The following is a 19,724-nucleotide window of genomic DNA, read 5'->3' as shown; positions in this document are numbered from 1 at the left end:
CCTGAACTTGGCAGCTTGAAAAAAATCTGACTGTGCATGTGCTTATATGCCCAAAATCCTGAAAGAGGAAATGGAGGAGAAAGGGTTGTGGTGTGACCTCTAATATGGGAGTCCTCCCTCGCTTTCCCTTTTTCTTTCTGGCAAGAGTATATGTCCTCCAATAACAACAAAAACAACAAAGTAAATTTGGGTGTAGATAAAAACATCAATATCCATGCATAGTTTTTTTTATAATACACATTTTCCATGAACTTTTTGAAGACCATCTCATCAGATTTTATTAGGTTGTTGGGAAAGTCATGATGTATTTTTCTATGTTTTTATATAAAAAAATATGTCACAACTTTCCTAACAACACAATAACTGTGTATATCCTTTTTAAAAAATAAAATAATTCATTTAATCTTATTTATTATTATTTTTAAAAATTTGCTATAGGGCATATGCGCTCACTAGAGACAGACAAAGAGACAGTAGGAAAGTGAGAAAGCAAGCCACCAGGTCTGGGACTCGAACTGAGGTTGTCTATGTGAGAGTCCAGTGCCTTACTCACCATGCCACCTGCTGGCCCCACTGTGTATGTCTTTTACTTATTAAAAAAACCTTTTTTTTTGGTAGAGGAGTTTTGCTATAAGGTACGTGTGCTTGCCAGAAAGAGAGAGAGGCAGAGAGACAGAAAGCAAGAAATCACCTCCCCTCCCCCCCAGGGGGGATGGTCTCCCTGCAATCCCTTCTCCTCCATTCTCCTCTCAGGATTTTGGGCCGGTACACACCCACTCAACTGGCATGAGTGTTAAGCTGCCAGGTCTGGGACTTGAATTATGGCCAAGTATGTGGGACTCCAGTGATGCAACCATTACACCATCTGATGGTCCCTACTTATTAACTTTTTGACTGCCAGAGGGTATGTGTGCTCTCCAGAGAAAGACAAAGAAAGGTAAAGCACCCTGCCACGGGATGTGGTGGTACTGCAATCCTTTTCCCTCTATTCCTCCCTCCCATTGGGGTTTTAGGCACACGAGCATGTGTATTGTTCATGTGCAGTGACTGGGGCTCAGACTATGGTCAGCCATGTGGGTGGGATCTTACTCCCTCTATATACGCCTAACCCCACCATGCTACTGGGCCAGCCCTGTTTGTGTCATTCTTTGAAAACTATATGAAACGTTTTCAGTGTGTGTGTGTGTGTGTGTGTATATATATATATATATATAAAATCAATATATAATCATTTCTTTTTATTTTTTTAAGTCACAGGTTTTCTTCACTATAATAAAATTTTAGATTATATGATTAATTTCTGCCTCTGGACATGAATAATGCAGAAAAATTAACTTGCTACCACACTGAAAGAATGGCAGTGAAAAATAAGCTATAATACTTTGATAACAATAAATGACAAAACAACTTTAGCTTTAGGTGTTAGAGGGGTGAAAACCAGCACTTTTAGAAAATTAATAAAATAACCCTGTATATCACATAGAAAGATAAATGAGGCCACTTAGATTAAAATAATCTGTCTTACTTTCCCCCACACCTTGGATAACAGATCTCTTAGCTGAGAAGTGTCTCTGTCTTCATTACACTGCTCAGATTATGACTACCAAAAGATACCTAAATCTGTGTGTGGTCAGAGGTAGCCTCTTTTTCACATACTTCTGTGAGGAAGTATCAATCGCATTTAGATAAAAAGATAACTTTCCTTTGGCTTTTGCATGAAGTCAAACTCTAGAGGTGGGAAGAGAGGGTTACATGCATATGTAGCATTGGTTATATGAGGCTCAAGGATTTATTTGTTCATTTGTTAATATATGGCTATATAAAATCACAGGTGAAAATTACCTGAAGGATTGGAAAAATCCAACATGCTGGTGGTAGGCTGCAGGAGATCAGGGCTGCTAGATGAGAGTGTTCCAGGAATAGGCATTATAGCCAGACTGTGCCTACAGTGCCTCGTTCCCACAATACTGTCATCTTGTGACTGGCTCAGTCCTCCATCACTTCAAAAGAACATAATAGTCACTTTAAAATATTTGAGTACTTAACTGTAAACATTTCTTTTCTCTGTGAACTAAGGTATAACATTCAAAGTAGAGATTTAAACAATTAGATTAAAATATTATAGCAATTAAAAAAATAGGACAACTTATGAGGAAAATGACAATAAAATACTTTTAACAATCACATTCAAATAAAATTAAACTTATACATCTATGTGACTCTACTACCTCATAAAGAAACACTCATTTTTAGTTTTAACTGATTTGGTAGAGAAGTTAAACCTGAGTGTTTTGGGAATCCTTGAAATTTGCCAGTTTCTGTGGACACTAATATATATTTCTTTCTTTCTTTTTTTTTTCTTTTTTCCTTTGAGAGGTTTTTGCTATAGGGTGCATGCAATCGCCAGAAAGACAGAAAGCGAGAAATCACCCCCAGAGGGGATGGCCATGCCACACCGTGATCCCTTCTCCTCCATTCTCCTCTTGGGATCTTGGGCATGCACTCACACACGCCCAGCATGAGTTTAAGCCACTGGGTCCGGGACTCAAACTGTGGTTGACTTCATGGTGGTCCAGCAACATAGCCATTATACTAACTGCTGGTCCCATGTTTCTAACAGTGCATAGCACAATGTATCTCTTTCTCTCTCCCTTTCTCCAGAAAGTCTTGGCAATCTTTTAGGCAAAAGGATGGAGTTTAGTCTAAACCCAAACCAAAAATCATGCAGATTGTAGATAACAACAGGGACAGATTTAAGTGGTAAATAAGACAGGTCTTCAAACATAAAACAAAGAGTATAGCCAGAAATGAGAATAAAAACATTTACAGAATCTAAAATTTATTCTAAGGGCACATTATTCTTACATGATCTCACAAGCCTAGTTATTTGACTGCTTCCTAGATGACCACATTGAAATCAAAGTAGTACCAAGTCAGGTAAAATAATTCCCTTTAAAGGTTTCAGAAACAAGTATTCATTAAACTTAAACATTCTCTTTAAGATATATTTTTAAGTGTCACATAGGCACCTCTAAATGCATGTAAGGAAAAAACAAAGAAACATAACCACTTAAGTTTTAGATTAAAAAAAAAAATTGTCCTACAAAACATTGGATAGAGGGACCGGCAGTTATCATAATGGCTATGTTGCTGGACTCCCATGTAGTAGGCCACGGTTCACGTCCTGGACCCGGTGGCTTAAACTTACGCTGGGCGTGCGTGTGTGCCCAAGATCCCGTGAGAAGAACGGAGGAGAAGGGACTGAGGCGTGGCCATCCCCCTTGGGGGGTGATTTCTCGCTTTCTGTCTCTCTGTCTCTCTCTGTCTGGCAAGCGCACACGCCCTATAGTGAAAACCTCTCCAAAGGAAAAAAAAACATTGGATAGAAATGAAGAAAAGATTTCCATCAACATCAATAACCAAAGTACTATTTCTCTCCAAGGGTTATATTTATACTGAAACCAAAACTTTCAGTGAATATTAATTCCCATCTATATTTTATTCAATGCAACGTTTTGCCCAGTAGTAGCTAAACATTCAACAGAATACTTACGAACACCTTTGTGGGAACGATTAAGGTACAGTCTTAAAAATGAGTTATATGAGACACACTTAGAATATGTTAGAAGTAAAATAGAGGATTCAGGCAGATGAGGAAGCTATGTAAGATGGAGAATGGAGGATTGTTAAACAACTAAAGGACTATTAGTAGCCAGTCAAGGAAAAAAAGGCCAAGTCAAGAGACTGAAGAGGCAGGAAAAGGCATGAAGACAGCAAAGACAGTGTTTCAAGAGCAAGTTTTGATGTCAGACAGACCTGGGTTATTAGCTGTTGGCCTTAGGGAAATTTCTTTCTCTTTCAGGATTTTGTTTTCCTTATCAGTAAATACAAATAATAATACCTATCGCCTGGACTACTCTCAAGTTTAAATCAGGAAATATAGGTGCAGTATTTTGTTGTACAGGAAAAGGGGGTTCCTAATTTTTTTTAGAGAGATTTTTGCTATTAGGGCATTGTACACTCATTGGAGAGACAGAGAGAAAGCGAGAACTCACCCCCCCAGAGGGGATGGCCACAACACAATCCCTTCTCCTCCATTTTCCTCTTGGGATTCTGGGCATCACACACTCATGGCTTGAGTTTTAAGCTGCCAGGTTTGGGACTTGAACTACAGTCAGTTACATGGAAGTCCAGCGCCTAAACTGCCGCACTACTTGCTGGCCCTGGGAATTCCTATTTTATGAGTCCAGTAAAGTATGTTTATCAAAATTAAAATAAAAATAGGATATATCTAGAAAAGGAGAGATATTTGTTTTAATGTGTATTAAAAATGAGAGAGGAACAATTAAGGCAATATAAAAACAGGAAATGCTTTCCTGGGGAGAGAAAACAGTCTAATATTACAGAAAAGGCAAAGGAAATACCTTATTTGATAAATGTTTTGTGTTTAACCAGAATTGGCTCCTTATAATTAGGTCTGTATTCCTAGAGATCAGAGTTCTATGATTTTTAAAAATTATTTATTAATTTAATTTCATCTGTTATTATTTTTAAATTTTGACTCGAAAGAGACAGGGAGAAAGGGAAAGCAAGAAAGCAAGTCACCAGGTCTGGAACTTGAATTGTGGTTGGCCATGTGGGAGTCCAGCCCCTCAATTACCACACCACCTGCCAGGCCCCAGAGTTCCAGGTTTTTAGGTTAGGTAAGAGGAAATTTGGGGGAGGAGAGCTTTCACAGATAATTAAATTACACCGAAAATAAAGATTTAAAAAGTCTTTCAAAATAGGTATTTGAAAACAAACCTACCAATTTTTGGTAATACAGGGTCAACTAAACCCAAGAAAGCAAAGTATTAAAGAGGTTAACTAATTCTACTAATAAAGTAGAAGCAACTGTACAGTGCTAAAATGTTAAAATTTTCTACTAATGGGAATTATAATAGATGCATCAGTTGCAGCAAGCTGAAATTCACTATAGAGACAATAATAAGAAAATTAAATACTAAAAGTCCTTTTATGTCTTTACTAATGATAGTTTGATTACTTCTGATTTTCAATGATTAATTGATAAGACACTATACTGCTATAATCACATAAAGCTTGTTACAAATGCACAGTAATTAACATGTGAATGTTAATAAATGAAAACTATACTGTCATGTACAAGCCATGCTATTATGTGAATGAAATAGTATTTAACTGACAAAATATCCATGCTTGCTTGAAAGCTGAATTAATTATTTGCCAAATGGGCTTTTAACTTTTCATTTCTTACCAAAATAGTCTCCTGAGAAGGTGAGGCAATAACAGAAATGAGATATATTTGAAAAATCCCTCAGTAATCCCCTGACATTAAATTTTTAATAAAAAGTTTCATATTATAAAACTGAAACAGACACATAAACATCATCAATGTACAAATCGAAAATAATCCAAATATTAAAAACAAAGAATGTAGGTTGACAAGAAATGGAGAGAAAAAAAAGTTCCTGACAAGCAAGGCAGGTCTACTTCTGAGAACATTACAATAATACAAACTGTTACTTAAGCAATGAATTTTTTAAAAAAGCACATATAGGAGTGCTTATAAACAAGTGCAGTGGTTAGAGAATAGACTGTAGCACAGTAAGAAGGGTTGTTGGCAATTCAACATATATTTCAAAACAACTAGAAGAGATTTCAAAGGTGCACAACACGAAGTAACAATAAATGCTGGATGTTTATCATTGATTTGATCATTATACATTATATACATGCATTGAAAAACCATACCATATCCCACAACGTTGTACTATTATGTACAGAAATATAATAAAAAGTATTTTTAAAAAATCATTAAAAAAACAGAGAGCCAGAGTTCCTGAAATGTTAAATATCCGTAGGTCAATAAAAAAAAATCATACTGATAAGTCTTAATTTATAGATGTTATTCAAAGTAGTAACTTTTTTTTTATTTTAATTTTCAGGAATATTCTTTCATCTTAAAATTAGGCCATGGTTTAGGATTTTACAATTATCTAGTCTTATCTGAAGTATCTGTTCCTTGCTTAAATTCCTTCTTTTGCTCTTCTCATACATACAGCCATTTTTAAAAAATAATTATTTAATTTTATTTATTTATTCATTTATTTTAATTTGGACAGAGAGAAACACAGAGAGCAAGAGAGAGGGAAAAATGAGAAAGCAAGCCACCAGGTCTGGGACTCAAACCATGGTTGGCCCTGTGGGAGTATCCAGGACCACCACACCACATGCTGGTCCCAGCCATTTTTTTCTTATAGTATTCCATGACAAATCATTCCCTACTTTTCAGAAATAAGTGCTGCTAAAGTCAGAGACCATGTTCTTGGTGCCTCTCCTAAAGAGCTCTGGCACACAGATGTTCAGAAATTGCAGAATTAAAGCCATTTAAGAAGTTTTTTTTTTTTTTTTTTCAATTATAAAAAAGCAAATGGGACAGTCATGATGGTACACAGACAACACCACTGTGGAGGAGGCTGGAAGCTGCAAAGCAGGTCCATGGGTTCAGTTACCAGGTCAACCTGAACACAATGGGCATGGTTGTGTGCACCTGCAAGCAACAGGTAAGGAAGGCTGAGGCAGGAGGATATGTGGTATGTGAGACTGCTGGAAAAAAAAAATAAAAAGAAAAGAAAACAAAACAAAACAAAAACAAAACAAAAAAACCCCACCTCTCTCTGTCTCTATGTCTCTCATGAAACATGAGGGTGTGTGTGTGCAAATAAATATTCAAAGCAGAAAACCTGAAAAATACAAGAGAAAAGGAGGGCCTAAAAAAACGGTAATTGGGACCAGCAGATGGCATAATGGTTATGTCACTGGACTCCCATGTAGTTGACCGCAGTTTGAATCCCAGACCCAGAGGCTTAAAACTCATGCTGGGCACGTGTGGTGCATGCCCAAAGTCCCAAGAGGAGAAGGGACTACGGAGTGGTCATCTCCCCTGGTGGTGGTGGTGGGGTGATTTCTCGCTTTCTGTCTCTCCGGCAAGAGAGTGTATCCTATAGCAAAAATCTCTCAAAAAAACCCCCACAGTCAACATTTTGACACTTTTCCTTCTAGTCATTTTTGTGGTATACAGTATAATTTATTTAACCAATCTCTTGTAATTGGACATTTAAGGGTTTTCCATTTTTATTATACACAATATAACTAGGAATATCTGTACATACATTTTTATTTCATTATTACTAGAAACAGAATTAATTAATTAAAGGATATAGCCATTTTAAAGCTCTTATTTTTAAAAATCTGTCAAAATAATTTATAAAAAGGTTGTATCATTTCATATTATGACAACAGTCTAAGCTTATTTTCTATATCACATTATCAATTTTGGCCTTGACTATTCTGTCAATCTTCGATGAAACAGTGTACAAGTGTGAAGTGTTTATCCCTGATTAGTATCAACATGGAACATCTGATTTTGCCTCGTTTCTAGTGAAGCTTCACTGTTTTTTCTTAGTTGATTTTTTTTTTTTTTGAGAGATTTTCACTGTAGGGCACGTGTGCTCGACAGACAGACAGAGAGACAGACATAGAGACAGAAAGCGAGAAATCACCCCCCAGGGGGGATGGTCACGCCGCAATCCCTTCTCCTCCATTCTCCTCTCGGGATCTTGGGCACGCACGCACAAGCGCCCGGCGTGAGTTTTTTTAAGCCACCGGGTCTGGGATGTGAACCGCGGTCGACTACATGGGAGTCCAGCGACATAGCCATTACGCTAACTGCTGGTTCCCTCTTAGCTGATTTTTAAGAGCTCTTTATATATAACGAATGGTATTTTCTGTGTCACAAAAGAAATGGTCTGGATTCAGTTCAAATGATTAAGTGTCAAGAAATTTAACATACAGTCTCAAAAATGCTAAGTGGCCAGTCTGACAGGTAAAATGACAAATTAGCTCTCTCCAGGATAGTTTCCAGAAAATATTTGATTTCTTCTAAAATAATTTTATGTTTATGGCTGAAATGATTAGCATTTTTACTTCACTGTAGTTTAATGTTAAATTTTTTTGGCAGGGAGGAGGGAAACTGTGCATGTGTTCACCAGAGAGACAGAGAGGGAGGGAGAAAGCAGTCCCCATGGGATGTGGCCACACTACAATCTTTTCCCTTCTATTTCGGATTTTGGCCATGTATGCATACTCAATCAGTGTGTTTCTCAAGATGCTGGGCCTGGGACTCAAATCGTGTGGTTAGCCATGTGGCATCCAGCCTCAGTAAACATCAGATCACAGGCTGGCCCTAATAAGAACTCTGGAAGTTGAAGTGCAGCATTTATTCATGCTTGTATTTATAGCCAATAGTTTCTTTGTTGGCACAGAGCAAGAAAATCAATAAATGCCTATTGACTAATAAAATAAAAAATATTAAATTAAAAAAATCCCTTCCCATAAAACTGTTTACGTTAGACTTTTCATTCATACAAATATAAGTGTGTGTGTGTGTGTGTGTGTGTGTATACAAAGAGAGAGAGAACAATAACATAGAGTAATGATGCTTGAATACCCCCAACTGACTATTCCTGGCTACCTAAATTTCATGCCTCCTACTGTAATCAGATAGATCAAATTCTCACTTTCCAAAAGATAACCTGGAGATGAGAAATTTAGATGTCTGAAATTTGAGGATAGTTTGTTGGGATGTGACAGGAATGAGCTGAAGCGAGTTACAATGACAACATTCTCTGGTTTTAGATGATACGTGACACAACTATGGCACTAGTAAAAATAAGTTAAAGGTAACACTCATATTCCAAACTAAACCCATCCTCTTACGGGGTTTCTGTAAGCACAAGTTAGCATTAACCTCTTGAGGATCCCTGTGAATTCTTCTCTACCTTCTGGTCCTCCTGTTTTATCCCTTTTCCATAATGACTTCTGGTCACTGCAAACTGTTCCCAACCTCCTCAGTGAAGGCGGGCCCCTCTAACAATCTTACTCAATCCCCATTTGTAAGAATAAACCTTTTCAGACAGTGTTTGCTACAGTATGCTCAATAGTTAAGAATATTGATTTTTTTTGAGAGAGATTTTTGCTATAGGGTACATGTGTTCATCAGAGAGACAGAGACAGAAAGTGAAAAATCACCCCTCGGGGCAATGGCCATGCCTTGATCTCCTCTTCTCTCAGGATTTTGGGGACACATACACATACACCTGGCAATGAGTTTCAAGCCTCCAGATCCTTGACTCAAACCACATAAGCCATGAGGGAGTCCAGCAATATACCATTTAGCCATCTGCTGATCCCAGAATCTTGATATCTTAAAGTTATGATTTCTACAAACAACTCACCTCAAGTCAAGCAGTCACCAAGAAAGGAGTAAGTAATAACATTTCTAGAAACGAGTGACATTAAGAATAAATCCCTTTGCTTCATTTTAGACACCATCTAACAATTGGTCCAAAAACAGGCTGAAAACATCTTGCTACTCCAGAGGACCCACACCCTCCCCATTGCCCTAAAGGCCCACACCCTTTTTCAGCATGAAGCAGCTCTAGAAGACTGACCATCATCCATAATCCCATTCTACCCCCATCCCATCTTTTTTTTTTTTTTTAATAAAAGATAAAGGATGAAAATGTTAGACCAGCCCCTAAATGGCCTTTAGGTAATTTCTCATCAGAAAATAAGGAGATGGTGGGAACCAGCAGGTGGTATGGTGGTTAGGGCACTGGACACTCCCACATGGCCGAGCATGGGTCGTGTCCTGGAACTGATGGCTTGCTTTCTCATTTTCTCTCTCTCTGTGTCTCTCTGGTTAAATTAAAATAAATGAATTATTAAATAAAATTTAAAATAATTCTTTAAATAAAAAAGAAAATAAGGAGATGGTTGTAGTGAACTTTGGCCAGAATCCTCCAGCCAGAGCCCTCCTTTATTGGCAGCCAACATAGATGGGCTGATAAGGTCACAGTGGCAAGTAAGCTAGTCCAAGTACTTGCCATTCTTGTGATCCTACGCCTCCACCCCCTCCCCATAAATATAGGGCCATTTGAAAAGTCACCATGCACTTTTGCACAGAAAAACATAGAAAAATACATCATGACTTTTCCAACAACCCAATACAACATGCCTCCTCAGTAGGTTGGGCTGAAGCACCTTTAGCTTCAGACCCTTAGAAACTCTCTCTCTTTAGAAACTTTCCTTTTTCAGGACCAGCAGTTGGCATAATGTCTATGCTGCTGGACTCCCAGTCGACTGCAATTCGAGTCCTGGACCCGGTGGCTTAAACTCACACTGGGTGTGTGTGTATGCATGCCCAAGATCCCAGAAGAGAATGGAGAAGGGACTACAATATGGCCATCCCCCCAAGGGGTGATTTCTCGCTTTCTGTCTCTCTCTTTCTGGAGAGCACACGCACATAATAGCAAAAACCTCTGGAGGGGGGGAAGGGAGAGAAAGTTTCCTTTTTCTCTTGGCAAAAAAAAAAAAAGAATAAAGCTCTGAAGATTCCAAACCTCTGTGAGTCCCTAATTAAATCAAGAGCAAATGCATTTCACTGACAGAAAATAAGGACTCAGGAAGAGCATGTTCTTATCAGAAAATATTTGAGACTTTTATGTATATTGTCTAAAAAAAAATAGTTCTCATAAAAGATGAGAGTTGATGCTTACTGAGGTCTAAGTTACCTATTAACTGGTCTTTCTGCTAGAACTGCCACGCTGCACTGTACCCACAACCCCCAAATCACTAACAGGGCCACCAGAGAAATCTTTCTAAAACAAACAAACAAATCTTAATCCATGACATCCCTTCCCTATATAATGAAATCTACATATGCAGCATAGTATTCAAACTCCTTCATAACCGACCACTTCATTCATTACTCATAGAATCTCACCACACTGTGATTCTCCTGCATCGGTATCCCCTGCACCTCAGGTATGTACACACCATCATGCCCAGATCTTTCAGACAAGGTCTCACCAGGTTGTATACACCGGTGGTGGTGAACTTGCAATTCTCCTGCCTTAGACTCCTAAGTAGCTAGGACGACCGGTGTGACCCACCATGCCTTATTTTAGTGGGCTAGAAATTAAACCCAGGCCTCTCATGTGACCTTGGCTTGTCAAGTAGCAGTATCAAGCAGCATATGCTACCATGGTTGTAGCTGTTTTCCCTTTTAGATGATTCACTATTAGGGAACAAGAAATTTGCATCACTCATTTTGTCTCTAGCATATGACAAATGTGTGGAGAATAAAAGTTCCTGATATATAAACTCCTCTGAAGGAGGGACCCTTTCTGTTCATCTACCTGGCACAGCATGAGGAATTCAAAAGGAGCCAAGTAAATATTTTCTTTGAATATGTTTTGATTGAATAGGTTTTCTTCCTTTCACTAACTCATTATCTTAATTTATTTGACAAATATTAATTGAACTTTTGTAACTGCTTTAGGAAACTGATACTGTAAAATATACACATAATAATAATAATAATAATATATACCAGAGTCATTCTCAATCCTGACATTTCAATGATTAATTTCATCAGTATTTTACAGACTTAAATTTACATTTAAAATCTTTATTACTCAGTTTGGGTGAGATCCCATTTTAGAAATAGAAAACAGATTTGATTAAGGTGCTGGACTTCCATATGACTAACTGCAGTTTGAACCCCAGACCTGGCTGCTTAAAAATCAGACTGGGTTTGTGTGCATGTGCCCAAAATCCTCAGAGGAGAACAGAGAAGAAATTGTGATGTAGCCATCCCCTAAGGGAGGTTGGGGGCAAGAGAGATTTCTCACTTTCCCTCTGTCTCTCTCTGGCAAGCATACATGCATGCCTTATTGCAAAAACTTAAAAAAGATAAGTTCAATTTTAGAGTTCAGAGAGAGAATAAACAGTACAATAAAGGAAAGATGATTAAAACAAAACAAAACAAAACATCAAAAAAAAAAAAAAAACCCATCTGGTAGCAACAAATGTATCTCAAGATTTAAGGTATCCAAATACGTAGATCAGAAAACTGATATTGTACCAAAAATAAATAAAAACAGATTTCATAAAACTGCCTCTCTTAAAATTCAAAATAATGCTAATGGAAAATTATATAATCTAATAGCATTAATTTCATTGAAGTTAAGGATGTTTAGAATTTATTCTTATTTGTGTATTGCTTGGAGATTTTATGATGTATTAGTTATATAACAAGTCAAATGAAACTAAACCTCCTTTCCCGATAATAAAAACTTTATAGTCAACATGAACATTCTTACTTGGCTGAAATTGGTATTACCTACCTAAATAATTTTGGAGGCAAGATACTAAATCGTGTTTTATCCAAAATTTTCCTGATTTTGTTTCTCCCGCCTGAAACAGTATTTGCTTTAACTTTCTTATTTCCTTTCTCTTGTGATGTCTGGTCAATATCTGCTGGTACATCCTGGATTGAGTGGCGATTACTTTTCTTTTCAGCAATTTTGGGAATATGAGGGACACCAGATTTCTCTTGTTCAGTCCTACTAAGGAGTTCTTTGAACACTGTGGAAATAAACAAACGTGTCATTTCTTTCCTTCTCGTTACAGTTTTTACACCAACAACAAATTTTAAGAATACAATTGCTTTCTATTATTAGCCTCTCACAGACCCATTTAATTAAATATTATCAAATACATATCTTTCCTTTATTTATTAGCTATACCTACTTTTTTCTTCACTTCTTACACTTGACTGTACATTTATTGCCCAACAGTGATAAAAGGAAGTCAGTGAGGGAAATAGGGGAAGGAAGTGAAAGGGATATCAGTCAGTTTGAAAAATCCAGAGGTTATAGACAATATAATTGCTAATCAACTAACTTTACAGGAACACACTTAGTTCTGTTATTGACATCACTACTTACCATGATAATATAAAGAGTTAAGAGTTAGCTACTACAAAGATTCAAAAAATGAGAAGAGATTTGCTAGACCTTTTCACCAGAAACAAATAGTACTAAACTTGTTAGTTCAGAATTTCCACAAGGTCCCATTTATAAGACTTATACCAACTCAATAAAACAGCTAATAAATATTCACAACATTGAGTAATCAATCATATTTTAGTAAATAATTAATCGTATTTTAAGACAGCTGTTTATCAACTCTAAGTCTGGTAAATTACTTCATCTTTGATAAAGGAATAGGGGTGTTTGGGGAATTTCTGTCTAGCAATCTTTTTGTTTAGACGTGATTTTCACCTTGTGAGTAAGCTACATTTCCTAGGGATCAGGTAAAGGAAAGATATGTCTGTATGACATTATACATCTAGATGTTATTAGGAAGGTCTCTTTTTCAGTTAGGAAAATTTATATCGTCTATTTTTGTTTAAATAATGGCATGAAAAGTTCTTGAGGGCCATTTTCACTTTACATATATTCTTAAATGAGATGAGATGCTAGAAAAAGAAAACACATTAAAAAAGGTACATGTGGGGCCAGCAAGTGGCGTGGTGGTTGAGGTGCTAGACTCCCATGTAGCTGACCACAGTTCTATCCTGGAACTGGTAACTTACTTTCTCTCTCTCTCTGTGTCTCTCTGGTGAGTGCATGTTCCCTATAGCAAATTAAAACAAACAAACAAAAAGCATGATAATAAATAAATTTAAATAAATAATTCTTAATAAAAAAGAGACATTCTAAAGTAGGTAACTTTTTCCTGAGAAGTCACATACCTGGAGAAGTCTGAATTAAAGAGAAAGAAATGGTAACTGCATGTTATTCAGAATAGACTTAAAGGTCTTCAGCCACATGAGCTGTAGAACCAAACACTTGGCTTCTTAATACAGCTATGAAACAATATACTCCATACCTCTATAAAAGATAAGCTGTGAACTGTATAAATTCCAATCACAGAGAATGGGGATCTTTTTTACTGTTTTGGGGATAAAAGAGTTTCCCACAACATCAAACAATTTAAATACATGTAAGACTGAACCACCTTTAAGAATTGAATTACATGAATAGCTTGGTATTTGATTATAAAATCTCAAATCTCGACTGTTTTAAGGGTTTGAACCAGAAGAGATCACATTTCCAAATCACAGTGCAAACTTATGTAAAGCACATTGTTTTCAAAACAATGGTGATCTTTAGGAGTTACCTTTCAAAGATACTCTACTAAATAGAGTAATTTCCTTTCAGTTTCTTTCTTTTCTTTTTTGGGTAAATTTTTGCTATAGGGCACATCTGCTCACTGGAGAGAGATAGAGGGAAAATGAGAAATCACCTCCTGGGGGGATGACTATCCCGCCAGCTCTACTCTTCATTCTCCTCTGGAATTTTTGGGCATGCATGCACACACACACACCTGGCCTGTTTTCCAAGCCACTGTATTTGGGACTTGAATAGCACAGCTGACCATGTGAGATCCAGCCACCTTAACCACCATGCCACTGGATGGCCCAGCTCCTTTCAGTTTCTAATTTTAAAATTTCACTTTATTTTAAAACACATCCACCTTGGTAAAGGGGCTGCTGGCAAATGGAGTGGTGGTTAAGGGCACTGGACTCGCACATGGCCGACCAGCTTGAGTCCCAGACTTGGTGGCTTTCTTTCTCTCTTTCTTTCTCCCTACCCCCCACCGTTAAATTAAAATAAGTAAATAAATTTAAAAAGTTAATTAAAAAATTCTTTAAAAAAACTTGGTAAAGGTAAAAATATTTCTTCACGCTAAAATCAAGCTATTAGGCCACTCAAAAAATATTTCCTGTCTTATGAATATATGTTAGGCACTGTATTCAACGTTTGCATATTCCTCCTGCTGTGGAACTTAGAGACAGTCTAAAGAAACAGAGTCCACAGAAAACACTGAGGAACACAGTAGGAAAAGAGCGATCTACTCTAAGTAAATCACTTTGTAAGAGACCAGAAAGATGAGATTTTTAACTAGGCAAAGAAGGAAAAGAAGTAATAATTCTAGGTAAAGGAAAATCTCAAGTTCAAAGTACCTGTGTTAGAAGGAAAATAAAAATGACTAGCAATAAGGTAAAGAAGAGGCCAGAAAATGCTATGGTGAGGTATCTGAATTTTCTGTTAAGAGTATCAACTTGCTGGGGTTGTCTCTACTATCTATCAACTGTTCCCCTTGGTTCCTTAAGTCTCCTGTTTTTGGTTCAGAAAGAATTACAAAGCCTAAGAGCTAAATGGCAGGAAAACAGAGAGTGAGAGAAGAAAAAGTAAGATTGCTCTGTCCTCTCAGAGCCACAGTTCCACTGAAGAGTGAGGCAGAACAGAGGGCTACTGAAGGAAAAAAAAAAGTAAACTCACTGCTGGTGGTGGACTTTGAATTATTGTCCTTCCATGATCTGCCTGTTGCTACCAGCTTCTTAAATTTCTCAAGTAGGTGAGTCATGATTCTGTCTTAATAGGTTTTACTATTAAGTTCAGCAGAGATGAAAGATGGTACGTGTTTATTTGATTTTACCCAAAACTGTAACACTTAATTTGATTTTTATCTTTATGGACATACAATAGTAACTTCCTAGCTTGGATATTCTGGAGTATCCATACCTCTCTTTCTTTTTTCTTTTCTTTTAATAGAATTACTTTATTTAACTTAATTAATTAGTTAACTAATTTAAATTTGACCAGAGAGGGTCAGAGAGAGGGAGGGAGGGAGGGAAAGGAAGAAAGTGAAAAAACAAGCTGCCAGGCCCAGGACTTGAACCATGGTCAGTCACGTGGAAGTCCAGTGCCCTTAACCACACCACCACCTGCTGGCCCCACCATGCCACTCTTTCTGTTGATTCTGATTCATACTAATTTTTCTTTCTAAGCTCATTTATTCATCCCATGAGTAAGAGTGAAAGAGAAAGAGAGAGACATATAGAACTCCCAACGGGGTCCTGATACCAAGATCTACCCTCGGCCCTTCTGCACACACGTGCGTGGTACACTTAGAGAGGTTTCTGAACTTGAACCAACAACTCTCCTATGTGGGTCTGCCTTAGAGAATGTCATATTTTACCTCTGACACATAATCCGGCCTTCATACTGACTTTAAATAGTGCCTCATAATCTTTTTATAATCTTTTTTTGTTCTAGTCTGTTTTTGAAAAATTATTTTTAGAAACAATAGGTTGCTGTTAGCATGTTCTAATCTTAGAATCTGCCTACATTCATTTCAGAATGAATCTTTCAAAATAGCAATTCTGACAAAGATTTTTATGTTAAGAGCTTTCTGGAAGGCCCTAATGTGTTCTGCGACATTTACCACTCCAGAAAAAACTGAGAAATGGCCTTTTTTTTCCCCCCAAAGATTTATTTATTTTATTTATTATTTTAAAATTTAACCAGAGAGAGATAGAGAATGTGAAAAAGCAAGCTGTCAGGTCTGGGACTTGAAGTCTGATCTGCCATGTGGGGGTCTAGCACCTTAACCACCATGCCACCTATTGGTCCCGAGACAGCCTCTTTAACAACTGACTTATAGGCAAAGTTAAAATAGTTGGAGTTCTACCATTGCCAGAAGCAAGTATTCTGGATGTGTGCACATATTTCCCACTCCTGGAACAGTACTCAAAAGAGATGTCTTTGGTAGGCACTATAAACTACAAACCTGTGAATTTCTGAAGCAGCTCCTTCTCTCAGCTACATTCTATAGATGGGAAAATGGCCCTGGAAAAAAAAGAGACATCTCTTTGGGGTACTGTTCCAGGAGTGGGAGAAGGATTTAACACATCTAGAATATGTGGTCCTAGTAAATGCAGGACTCCAACCATTTTAGTTTTTCCTGGAAGTCAACTGTCAAGGAGGCTGTTTCACAGCTGCCTTTTCTGTAGTGGTAACTGTCCCAGGACAGATATGGCTTTCATTCACCTCTTTAAAGTCTGATTTCCTCTCTGTTCTACATCACAGAGTTCACTATTTTTCTGGATTTTTGTTTATTTATAGTTATTTTATATATTTACTGTAACTCTTTTAGTAGTCTTCAGTCGATATTGAAGTGGGAAAAGAAAAATGGCCGGCCTCTACAGCATGTTGAATTACAGTGCTGGAAGCCACATGGCCCACCGTAGTTCAGATCCCTAACCCCGTGGACCTGAAACATGCCTGGCATGTGTATAAGCAGGCAACCAGGATCCTGAAGAGGTAGAAGACTGGGGAAGAGGTGGAAGACTGAGGAAAAGGAGATTATAGCATGATCAGACCATTGAGGAATTGTTTTTTTCTCTCTCTCTCATGTGCATCCATCTATCTATTTATCTATCTATCTATCTATATGTATGTATGTGCTTTCTATCACACACACAAAATACTGAGGTTGACACAAGATTTAAAAACTCATTTCAACCAGATCATAATTAGTCCTTTGAAATTAGATGAGTCACATCTTTCTTTAACTCTGAAATAGTCTCTACTATTATTACTTAAATATTTTCTCATGTTTTCTTTTATCTTCTGGAAGAGCATTCAGTTTTACTTTGTCTTTTTGTTTTATAGTATGAGAGACTTCCTCAACTTTATTATCTACTTTTGTTGAATGTTCTTAACTTGGCTACCGTATTTTAAGTCTTTTTAAGAATTAAAATTCTTTCTCATTGTTTCCTTTTTCCTAACATTCTATTTGTTTTGAGGGATGATTTTTTTTTTCAATCGCATTAAGCAAAAGTCTAGAAAAAATGTTTTTCCTTCCCTCACTATTTTCTTCAGAATGTGTAAGATTGCTTCTTAACATTCTGTCTCTACCCTCAATGATTTTGGTCCTCTTTGTGCTTGGAGAACCCTGGCTGTCAGTTTTAAGAATTACAAATGGTCAAGTATGGTTTTGTTTGGTATTATTTTTTTTCTTTTTAAAAGAATTATTTAATTTAATTAATTTATTTTAGTTTGACCAGAGAGGGATAGAGTGAGAGAGTGTGAGAGAGATGGAAAGTGAGAAAGCAAGTCACCAAGTCCAGGACTCGAACCATGGTCAGCCACGGGGGAGTCCACTGCCCTTAACCACCATGCCACCTGCTGGTCTCTCATCTGGTATTATCTTAAGAAATGGTCTCTGGTCACGGCTATTCTTTTATTAGCTGTTTTGTCTGCAAGTTCCATGTAGGAGGACTTAACTGTGCAAGTGTTTCTTCATGGTAATGCCAGAGTTAACCAGGACCTTGTTTGGACATCATTATCACCAAATGCTGACTGCATTTTAACTAGGGTAAGGAACAAAATATTGACTGGTGCATTAGAGCATCTCATAACTTCTCCCCTCTGTCATATCTAATCTAGGGATCTTTTGGGCAATTTTCTCACTCCTGAAACAGTTCTGAGGCTATGGCTTCCCTGCTTTTTGCATCCTACACACCTACTTTTTCTGTCTTCCAGGTTCCATGTTGTTAACCAAGATATTATACTATCTGCATTCCACCTCCTCCACACACAACAATGGTACTCTTCTAATTAATTTTTATTTGTTTTGGGAAATAAAGTTCTTTTTCAGGAAAAAAAAATGGCTGTATTATTATCTTCTCTACATTTTTTATACGTTGTAATATTTTATATTAGGTAATTATTATATGACAGGCACAAAAGGTTAGTAAGTATTAGATCTGGAGACAGATAACGGTGTAGCAGTAATGCAACCCAATCCAGCTGGGACAGATCCCAGCTTTGCATCCTGGGACTTCCCTGGTCACCTTGGTGGGCATATGCAAGCCCATGATCTATGCTGGCTGAGACTGGGAGTGGACTGTGATGTGAAGATCCTATGGGGATCTCTCTCTCTCATGGGAAAAATATGTAAATTTAAAATAAAGTTTTAAGTACTTTTAAGAGCCCTATGAAATAGGGCTGGAGGAACTAAAACTTGGAGACACTAAGTAACGTGTCCAAACTGACAGAGAATCTTTACTTCCCTATTTTTCAGAATTGGAAACCCTTTAATTTAATCTAAAAGTTATCATTTCTAGATACTAGTTCAAACTCCAGGAAATCTAAGTATATAAGTATAATTGTAAAAATACACTTATTCTACGCTAAAGTAATATATTAGGAAATTGCCAATAAATAGTTACATACTGGGTTTAACATGATGTAATTCAGCCAAAGGGACTCAAATAAAAAGAGGAAAAATATCAAGTTTCCTTTTTCATTATGACTAAACACAGTATAAGGAAGAGCCAAGTGAAAAAAATAAAACTCATCTTTCTTTCTATAGGCATAGTTTTTAAAGTCAACTATTATTCTTAAACTGCAACCTCAACAACCTAGAGGAATTTTTCATCTCCCTACATCATAAGGGCCCTCACATTTTCTTTTCTAGTTTCCAACTGCTGTACTAGTAAAGCAATAGTAAAAACTGTTGCCCTTCTCAGAATTTCAGTGAAAATCCTAAGATGTCTAATGAAACCAAGTGACAGTAAATCTTTTCTGTAAGTACAACCTTAGTCCTTGCTTTATTCAAGTAACAGCACAATTAACACAATTCAGACACTATAATCAATAGTTTCATATAGAAAGGTAGTCTGTGTAGTTATCAGAAAATTGTAATTCACTGATAAAATACCCAATCTATTTATACAAAACAGGAAATCTGCCATTCATAAAATTCAGAAAGCTAGCCTGAAGATTAGAAGTAGACTGTACATTTATGCAGGAAAGGGAGAGTCTAATTATGATTTCTAGGATTTATTTAGGTTATTCTTAGTTTCAACAGATGCTCAATAGACATTTCATAAAACACTGACTCAATGTAGTTGTATACCTATTTTAAAACTAAGATAT

At 37.0% G+C, this 19,724-nt stretch overlaps 1 protein-coding gene across 7 annotated transcripts in view; it reads right to left on the bottom strand.

Annotated features, from left to right (window-relative positions):
• Positions 1-19,724, bottom strand: part of RAPGEF6 (Rap guanine nucleotide exchange factor 6) — a 263,794-nt gene that overhangs the window by 71,759 nt on the left and 172,311 nt on the right. For all 7 annotated transcript variants that reach the window (XM_006166893.3, XM_006166895.3, XM_006166894.3 and 4 more), the window contains 2 exons: positions 12,273-12,513; positions 1,843-2,000 (listed from right to left, as the gene is read on the bottom strand). In XM_006166893.3, coding sequence (XP_006166955.1) covers positions 1,843-2,000; positions 12,273-12,513 — 399 coding nt within the window. The remainder of the gene's footprint in view (positions 1-1,842; positions 2,001-12,272; positions 12,514-19,724) is intronic.

The sequence above is a fragment of the Tupaia chinensis genome, unplaced genomic scaffold (assembly GCF_000334495.1).
Source record: "Tupaia chinensis unplaced genomic scaffold, TupChi_1.0 Scaffold144346_1, whole genome shotgun sequence".
Lineage (NCBI taxonomy): Eukaryota > Metazoa > Chordata > Mammalia > Scandentia > Tupaiidae > Tupaia > Tupaia belangeri.
This window is presented reverse-complemented; position numbering and strand designations above follow the sequence as displayed.